General features: G+C 40.0%; 2 protein-coding genes across 3 annotated transcripts in view; one reads left to right on the top strand and one right to left on the bottom strand.

Annotated features, from left to right (window-relative positions):
• Positions 1-135: 135 nt before the first annotated feature.
• On the bottom strand, positions 136-2953 carry tspan10 (tetraspanin 10). Its single transcript, XM_008329552.2, has 3 exons — positions 1647-2953; positions 983-1578; positions 136-669 (listed from the first exon to the last, which is right to left on the bottom strand). The coding sequence occupies exons 1-3, from the start codon at positions 1743-1745 to the stop codon at positions 351-353; spliced, it is 1014 nt and encodes a 337-aa protein (XP_008327774.2). The 5' UTR covers positions 1746-2953; the 3' UTR covers positions 136-350.
• A 5552-nt stretch (positions 2954-8505) lies between these two features.
• Positions 8506-9815, top strand: part of LOC103392796 (immunoglobulin lambda-1 light chain-like) — a 5176-nt gene continuing 3866 nt past the window's right edge. Inside the window, exons 1-2 of one of the 2 annotated variants that reach the window (XM_025064808.1) lie at positions 8506-8657; positions 8745-9070. In XM_025064808.1, the coding sequence (XP_024920576.1) occupies positions 8618-8657; positions 8745-9070 (366 nt within the window). In that variant the 5' untranslated portion in view covers positions 8506-8617. The remainder of the gene's footprint in view (positions 8658-8744; positions 9071-9815) is intronic. The other variant, XM_025064809.1, reaches the window with a different exon arrangement.

A 9815-nucleotide genomic window follows, 5' to 3' on the forward strand; every position in this document is an offset into this window, starting at 1 on the left:
TTAAAACATTTCTATCTTAATGTCAATTGTAGCTTTTGTTGCAATGGCCCTGAGTTTACAGCTCCACTAACAGTGGGCGCTCAGCTCTGTAAAAAAAAACACACACACACAAAAAAAAAAAAAATCGAAAAACAAAACAGACAAACAGAGCTGTGATTCAGCACCTCTTCAAACATGTCCACACCATGTGTATTTCTTATTTGAAGGAAGGGATTTTCCTGTAAATCTAAAATTGTTCATGTGTCTCTGATCTGCATTCAGATGTTATTAATATAATACCATAATGTTTATCACAACAACACATGGGCCAGGACAATAAAACTGCCTTTGTCACTGATTACTATTAATTATCAATATGTCAGCGAGTTATAAAATCTATGTCTCTGGATGGTTTCTAGCAGCCATGTTGTGATGAACAGAGTCAGGATCTGGGTGCCGAGTACAACGATGCAGACTGTCCCGATCACGCCGTTGTGCAGCTCAACCCACCGAGAAATTCCTCCCAGACAGCCCCCCAGGAAGATGACGCTTTGAGCCGTAAACTCATCAAGCAGCTGTGCTCCCACCCCACACTGTGAGTTCCACACTGTGCCGTTCTCCAAAGGGTTTACACAACAAGTAGCAGGAACGCCGCAGGCCAGGACCCCTGGAGCTGAGCAGTTGTAATATCTGGGAAAGTGGGAAAAATGAACACATAAAGTTGAATTTTTAGGAATGTGTTATATTCATCAGTCTTTTTTTTTCATATCCATGTTGCTCACACTCTACTCCAGTGATTATCACATGGTGGCCCGTGGGCCAAATCCAGCCCACTCAACCATCCAATATGGCCCGTGACTGGATTCCAAAATGAACAAATAATAATGTGAGACAGAAATAGTATTTTTATTTCATTTTATTTGTGTGTACGGATCCCAAGGTGTCTGTCTAGAAAAATTCTCTGCCCTTGACAGATAAAGTTGCTGACCCCTGCTTTACTCACATGTTGACTTCCCAGTCACGATAGTTGTCGGCCCCACAGCACTGCAGATTTGTTTGTATCTCATCTGTGATGAATCTCAAATCCAAGTCATCCTGGTAACGCGCCATTGCAGTTAAAATTCCTGACCGCAGGTAGCCTCCAAGCTGGTCCTGCAGACTGTAGAGCAGGATTGCAGCTAGCACCTGGGCAGATACGAGCACCAGCACAGCAGCTGAGAAGAGCTTTAACAAACAGGAGTTTTCTCTCAGTGCACCCACACAGCCCGACAGGCAGAGCATGGTGAGTAACAAGCCCAATGTCACGAGCAACAGCATTGGGTCGGTCCCAATACTGCCCACCTTCTCCTTGGCAAACGACTCTTTGCTGATTAAGCCCCACATCCCTAGACCCAGAACTAAAAGGCCCAGGACTGTAAAAAGCAGAGTGCAGAGAAACAGGAAATATTTCAGGAAGTAGTCCATCCATGAATAGCTGTAGTAGCGTTGGATCCTCGAAAATACTGTGTGGCTGTGGTTCCGTCCACCGTTTGTCCCTGATTCCATATACTCTTTAGAGACAATGTCAAACTCCCCAGTATCGCTTTCTCTAGAGCCTGCCTTTGAGTACACAAGAATACAGTTAGAACAGAGTTCTGGAAAAAACAGTGACATATTGTGATCCTTACCTTTGGTATGAGGGGAGTGGACTCATCCTGCGAACCGTTTCTGCCGATCAACAGGAAAGGAGAGCTTTTTATCCCCAAATATCTCTTCATCATTGCCATGACTGGGAGATGGTGCTCCCTTTGTGTAGCTCTGGTCACACTGAGTGAAACTAATGGGAGGAGAGGTGGGGTTCACAGGAGGGGGCATTCAAATAGGGGAGCATGTGAGATGTGGTGGAGCAGCCACCCAGTGTTCAGCCTCTGGCTGCTCTGAAACGTAAGATCTGGTCATCATGTGAGAGTCACAGTGTGGGGATTACACAGTGAAGGAAATTCACACACATTAGAGTGGAACTCCAGCGATCTGGAACGACTTTAACAGCACATAAACGGAGCAGAACTGTGAGCAAAAATGTCAGCTCCTATGGCAGAGAAAACGGGAAAACTACGAAAAAATTGCTGTTGGCACTTTAATTTGTTATATTTTATAATACAACTGAAAATATATAATTTTTCATTGGTATCTCATGTTCCATCACCTTCTTTTGTACTTCCTATAATATTCATATTTTTTTACTCTCCTAGAACAGGAGCTGCAAATTTTCATCCTGTAAACTGGTGTGTTGTATGAAACTATATACAGCTGAGGTCATGACCCCCATGAGCTAAACACCAGGACCTTTCTTTCCTAATACGTAAACCTGTTATGCAAAAACAGTTAGTTTATTTTAACCCTTTGATGCTACAGCGTAGTCACGTTAACTGAGGTGAATTTTACTTGTACAACAAATATTTGTCAGTGCAGTTTTGACTTAAAATTAAAATAAAAATTGTATTATCAACCAAAACCCCCATAACCAGGGGTGGCGTTGGGGTGGGGGGTGGAGGGGTCATTATAGGTTAATGTTTTTAGACTTACTTCTATCAAGTACAAAATGGATCCAACAACATTTAGGCCTGAACTGCTTGGGGAACTCCCATGGTGCACAGAGCTCTCTCTCTCTCTCTCTCTCTCTCTCTCTCTCTCTGTCTTGCTTTCTTGTCTTTATTGATTTATACACATTAACATTAGTTGGTTAATAATATTAACCCTGTCCTCACTCTTTTCCCTGGTTCATGCTTTAGTCTCCCAGTCTTCAGATAATGTGCAGATAATTGCACTGTATGCCCAGTATTGCACATCCAGACCCAATACTTTTGTTGTGTAAATTTCCATTATTTAAAATAAATTTTAAAAAAAATAGCAATATATTTATCCTTCTGTATTTAGTACTGCTAGTGTACTATTAGCATCTCAATAATCTTGGCCAGTCATGGTCTCTCCACCTCCTTTTTCTCTCTCGTCTCTGTGCTCATTATGGGCTGCGTTGCCTTAGCTCTGTGACATTGATATCATATGCTCATTATGTCTTCCTATGGTGTGTCTTTTTCCACACATCAAGAGGGACAGAAATGTCAAGTTCTTGATGACATCACTGTGTGACCTCAAACCCCATAGGTCACACAGACACAGGTCACATGGCTTTGACAGGCCAGTTGCATCATTGAGAATTTTCAGCTATAACTCAGATATTTCAAACCCTCACATTGGTTTGTGGAGCTATAAGGTGGTATGATGCTGCTGTGAGTGAGTGAGTCATAAACAGAAGCCTGGCTTCACACCATTCACTGCTGTCATTCTTTCCTGTCTTTGCTGTTCTGGGCTGGAAGGAATGCACTCCAGAAATGTGTCCTTCCATAAAAGTTTCCAGGATTATTCATTTTAAGGAAGGAGATTCTGATATGTATGCGTCATTTAGTACAGACCAAAGTCCGGCCTGCTTTTATGTGGCCTGCTCCCCATTGGATCTCCATTAGTTTAGTTTGTAATGAAAAAAAAATCATTTTCAACATCAATGTACCCTGTATGTCGTTATGTTTACTTCTGGAAATATGTTTTTATATACCTTTTTTGTGTCTGGCAAGCTTAGTATCTTTATATGCTTTCTTTATATTCCTCACTATCTTTTAACTTTTATTTAGATGCTGGACTCTGACTACTGACAGTCTGCCTTTTTTTTCTCGTGCTTGGGTTCAACATTAGTGCAGATGCAGAGAGCGCCTGCCCAGCCTCACTGCTGATCAGAAGTAGAGGGGTTTCCTTGGGTCGTATATCAACACTCCACACATCTGCACAGGATGCGGCACAGTCAGTCTAAAGATATCAAACATGCTGGTGTGGATTCAATCAACAAAGCTGCTGTTTTTTTCTGCTAATGGCATTTCAATTTAGGGTCGAGAAGCATAAATACTTTTAAAGGTTTTGTTCAAATCTGGACTTCAAATGAACAACTGCCAAACCTTTTTTTTTCTACAGCCTTTATTAGCAGCCAAGAATCATTAACAAAAACCCTTTGTTTTAGATTTGTAGGTAAATTAATTTAAATTTTGTTGCAAAATGTAAACTTGTAGGATGATAATAAAAAAATAAAATATTATACAATAAAATAAAATTCAATCTGTTCAGCTTTTATTTAAGTTATAATGCAGTCACTTTTAGAGAGAGTCATGGAACAGCATGAACTGATTCTCCTCATCACATTCCTGAGACACTGGCCGTTAGTTGGAGTCTTTGGCCCAGTTTGTCACAGAGCCCAGATGTGGAGCAGATATTATGACAAAAGTCAGGAGGAATGCTGGTCCGCAGCCACCCTGCAGCATTTAACACCTCTGGATCAGAGCCCTGTCACCTCACAAGCCCTGAAAAGAAGCTAATGGACTCGTGCAGCATTGATCAGGGATTATGACGACATCCTGTTCACTTTGCAGATGTGGAGACTGCAACACACATTTGATAACGGACTCATGTGGAAACCACGTGTGTGTTTCCACACAGCAGCAGCAACACCATCATGCTTTGGTAAAGTGGGAGGGGGCATGTGGTGGGATCTGTCTATAAAAGGTTGTGCTCAGCAATAACTGTTTATTGTTTTACTGTTGAAAGAACATATCTCCATATATCCATATCTCCAAAGGTGTTTTTTTTTCTCCCGAGGAACTACTTCACAGAAAGGTATAGTAGTATCAAGTACTGCCTACGTTCATGTCTGCTTGTGTTTTATGTCGTATTTATGGGTTTTTGTTGATTGGTGAGGTGGACGATCATGAAGGAGGCTCTGGTCCTGGTCTGTGTGGTTTCAGTGTGTGCAGCCAAGACATGGAAAACTCCACAGTGGCCAACTAAAGGTCAGGGACCTCACTCTGCAATCTTTAAATTAAATTTAGTTTATGGCTCCACAGGAACAACTGGACAACTTTTATGTGGCCAATGATTTCTCTTTCTTCTTCTTCTTCTTCTTCTCCTAACGGCTTGCTGTAAGAATATTATATACAATTTGTTAAAAAGCCATATGATTCAAATAAAAGACAAGCCTTTTAGCCATCTCTACATCATTTACAGTAAGAGAGACTATTTTTTATTGTGAATTTCAGGTACATTCGAAACAATATTCATACATGTTTCCTTTGTGCAGTGGTGGCTTAGTGGTTAAGGAAGTGGACTTGGGTACTGAAGGCTCCAGATTTGAGTCCACCAGCTGCCAAGTAACCACTGAGGTGCTCTGAGCATGGCACCGTCCCCACACACTGCTCCCCGGGCGCTCAAAAAAGCTGCCCACTGTTCACTTCAGTGATGGGTTAAATGCAGAGGTCACGTTTGGTTGTGTGCAGTGATGTGTGTCACAATGTCACAATGACAAGGTGTTCACTTTCCTTCTTTTAAACCCTCTCTAGTACAGTAATATAGTAAGTAGGTAAGTATAGTAAGTACATGAGTTACTTAGTTATTAAATCAGTTAGATGGTTGGCAGGTTTGTACTGAGTCAGTTTTCCTACCTGCATTTTATTTTCTATATGATTTTTATTTTGTGCTATTTATTTTTTAAGCTTTTTTAAGCTAAGTTTTTATGATATATTTTTGTTATCTTTTATTCCTCATTATTTCTTACAAAAAAGGAAGAAAACTAAAAATTGTTTCTTGTACGCTTTCCTGGACCTTTCCCAGCTTTTCCCTGGACCCTGAATTTTGATGTCTAACTTCCCTGATAGTGGATAGTTTGTGTCTCCTCATCAGGACACCCTGACAACAGGACCTGTTCTAACCTGACTCAAGTCCTGGACAACTGGAAATTTGCCATTTTAAATCAAGTGAAAGAGCTGCTAATTAATGACCATGCATCAGTTCTTCCAGAATACAACAGGTGGGTACAAGTATCATCAGGCTTCAGCAGCACAGACAATATCTCAAAGTTAAGCAAGGCAGAGGTCAAAGGTCAAATAGGCAGCAGAATAACAAAGACCCTATGATGTAAGTGTTTTCACAGCCTTGTTGTTGAACATGATCTGTGACTGCTCTGACCAGAATAGCTGACTTATTTTAACAGAAATGAAATCAACGGGAATACATTTGATAATTTGAGAAGGGGAATCTTGAGTGCGATTTGAAAAGCATCCAACATCTGACAGACTGACGGCTCATCACAAACCTTCGTTCTTCTCATTAGCTGTCACTCTCAACTGTCTCTGTCAGGATCCAGCCTCTGTCAGAAGCTCTCAGAGACCTCTACAGACAGTTCAACAATCTCAAAGAGGAGCTCGGCAGGTTGGGCGCAAAGTTCGACAGAATGGAGGCTTTTGTTGATGAGCTCAGACTAAAGATACTAACTCCACCGCAGCGGCCCGTACTGAAGCTTCTCCCCAGGGTTGGACCGAGGTTTCCACAGTTGGCTCAGTTAAGAAACCCTGACAGAGCGTCGATGACCAAGCCGTCAGTGACCAGAATGCACAGGAGAGGACATAAGAAACCGGTCACTCTCAACAAGTAAAATTTAACAGTGGTTCCTATGACGATGTTTATGTTTGTGTGGCCCGTCATGGGTTTACTTGGGCTGCACAGACTCAATGTGGGCCAGCAGTTCAACATGGAATGTTTAGTGGGCCATACATGGTGAGTAGCTTCTGTTTTTAACACGTTCCGTTCTTAATACGTGACCCTTGATGGAGGATCTTAGGGTGTTTAAATCTGGAACAATGTAGCCACCGGTTGCACAAATTGTTTTTACCACAAGGTGGAAGTATTTACCCACGTATACCATACTGTGTAATTTGACTAACGGCTGACGAGCTCTTTCTTCTTGATTTGTTGATTACGTCTTCATTATATAACTGTGTTTTCAACCAACTGTTAATAAAGTGTTACTTTAAAAATAAAAAATAAATCTTCTTCTTTGTCTATTATCGTTTATTGTTCTTTTTTTTAAGCTGCCCAATGCTCACCTTGGTGTTGGGTTAAAATTTCGTTGTATCCCCGTGTTACAATGACAAAAAGATTAAATAAATAAATAAACAATCATGAATACTTCTCTGCTCTTTGTGCCCATTTTAGTCATGACATTTAAATTAACATTTACCTCAAGTTTCTGTTTTATAGAATGGAAGAGAGACAACGGTTAATGTAGCAGAAAAAAAACTTTCAAAAATGTTTGAAACAATTCGACTTAATGAAAAATCAGTAGATTTAGAAATAAAAACCTTCTGCATTTTGTTTTATTTATTTCGAAAACATTCCAGTAACTTAGTATTCAAGCATCATTAAAACCTCAAACAATTACGTGTAATTACCTTGTTTTGAGAGTGAGTTTTGAATTTAGTTTATTTACAAAAGCTAAAGCCCCTAATATTTATTATCTATTAATTTACATAGATGTATTAATGGGTTAATCAATATATTAAAATTAATAGATAATGAATAAAAGAAATACATTTGCACTAGTTTTCTTCACATTTTTCCCAAACTGTAGGTTCGTTAGATTTAAATATTCGGGACGTTAAATGAGTCAAGAAGAACCTGAAACCCAGGTTTCATCCTCCATCAATCAAGCGTCACCTTCTTCTGTTTCCAGGAAGCACCTGCAGGCTGCACCTCATGACAAGACCTTTAGATTCAGGTCATTAAACTGGTCTAGTTTCAGACTTGTGGGAAATAAGACTTTTAAACTTTCCCTCCTCTAACACACGTTTTATTTTTCATTTTAACTGTGTTTAAAAAAAAGCATATGTTATTGTTTTGAACTCCTCTGTGTTTATATATGATATACACATATGAAGGTGGCTTTTAGTAAGTTGGCTTTGAAAAACCTTCAAACATGGCACAGCACTCAGACATTAGCAAAACTCCTCCTCCTCCTCCTCCTCCTCCTCCAAACCCTCTACTCTGTCAGCAGTCAGCTCACCTCCAAGTCCCAGGACAACTCTCAGCTCACACTGACAACATGTTGGTGACCGCCTGCTCTCTCATCACTGCTCTGACCTGTGAGGAGACTGACCCACTGCACCTCTGAGCTGAAATAAAAGAAAAGAAAAAAGAAATCCAAAACACTGGACACTTTTGTTTTCTCTGTTGTAAACATCACTGTTGTAGAAATATCAAGGCCAACATCAGGAAGTCTTTGGTTTACTGGAGCATTTTATGTTTAAATTAGAAATAAAAGAAGTGTGCCACTGTTCTGTGTCTGTTTTGGTTTTGTACTGAGAACATTTGTGAACATACCGCCCTGAAAAATGTTTTAAAATGTTTCCCTTTACATTTTGTTTAACTACATGAATCCTGTTTCATTAGAAAATAAAATCACAGCTAAAAGATTAATAAGTGACAAAACAAAACCCTGGAAAGACAGACACGGACATTCAGATTAATCTGGATTATTGAACATTTAAACAAATGTTAATCTGTCAACATTACAGTTTATCAAGAAACTAATTCTTTTAAAAAAGAGATGTAGGATTAATTTAGTGGTGAAACAGTAACAGAAGGTCATTTTATGAGACCACCCTGCACCTCCTCCACCTCCTCCACCTCCTCCTCCTCCTCCCTCAGTGTCTTTATAAGCTTCAGTCTCCCTCTTCTCCTCACTCTCCTCACCCTGCTCACCTCTCTGTCACCACACACTGACAACATGCTGGGGATCCTCTGCACTCTCATCACTGCTCTCACATGTAAGACTTTCTTTTTTAGTCCTTTAGACTTCACTTTATTTTCAAACCCAAACCTGTGTCTCATGTCTTTTCTGTGTTTGTTGACAGATGTTGATGCAGCAAAAGTTCTGACCCAGACTCCTGCTGTTCATGCAGTCACTGCAGGACAACAGGTTGTTCTCAACTGTAACATTCAGAGACATGATAATGATTATGTCAGATGGTATAAACAGGTTCCTGGTGGAGTTCCTCAGTGGGTTCTTGGCTATCGTCACAGTGATAGTCTAAAACACTATGGATCAGGATTCTCCTCAGACAGATTCAACTCTAAACCCACATCAGACATTGATTATCAGTTCATTATTAAACAGACAGAGACAGGAGACTCTGCTCAGTATTTCTGTCTGACGTGGGATGACTCTGCTAAGGAGGATGTATCACAGTGATTCAGACTGTGACAAAAACCTCACCCCTGAGTACTTCCTCTTTTCAGCGTCTCTGACAGAACAGAACAAGTGACAGGACAATAAAATAATTGAATAACGTCACATACATTTTTTAGATTTCAATGATTTATCAGTGAAGGAACAAAATCCTCATCTGTCAGAAGATTTTGATTTTTAAAATAATGCTTTATTAACAGGTGTCAAAATGTGTAAAGCTCAAAACAATCAACAAATTAATTCAGCCACCTTGAACAACAGCCCTTCATGAGCCACTGTTGTTCAAATATGTCAATAAGACGAAGGAGACAAACAGGACACAACACAGCTTCATATTCAGTCCTCTATAATCATTCAGTCACAGTCAGTAAATGTCAGTGTTTCTACCAATGTGCTGATCAGTGGTTTACACACTGAAATGTTTGGTCTGGTTATAAACACACACATCACAGAACACGAATTTATAATAAACTTGTATCTTATATTAAATCAAATCATTAAATGAACTTACATTAATGACGGCGTCCACACGTACGACCTTTGACCTGTGTGTTTTTGTTGATCTGACTGACCTTTATAAACTCTACAGATAACAACAAGTGTTTAACACTAAAGACTGACGTTGATTTAATGACAAAATGTAAAAAAAGAAATAAAGTTTCATGTCAAAATACAGAGCAGAGTTGAAGCTCCCCCACCTCCTCCTCCTCCTCCTCCTCCTCATCCTCCTCCTCCT

Source organism: Cynoglossus semilaevis, chromosome 17 (assembly GCF_000523025.1).
Source record: "Cynoglossus semilaevis isolate Cse_v1.0 chromosome 17, Cse_v1.0, whole genome shotgun sequence".
Lineage (NCBI taxonomy): Eukaryota > Metazoa > Chordata > Actinopteri > Pleuronectiformes > Cynoglossidae > Cynoglossus > Cynoglossus semilaevis.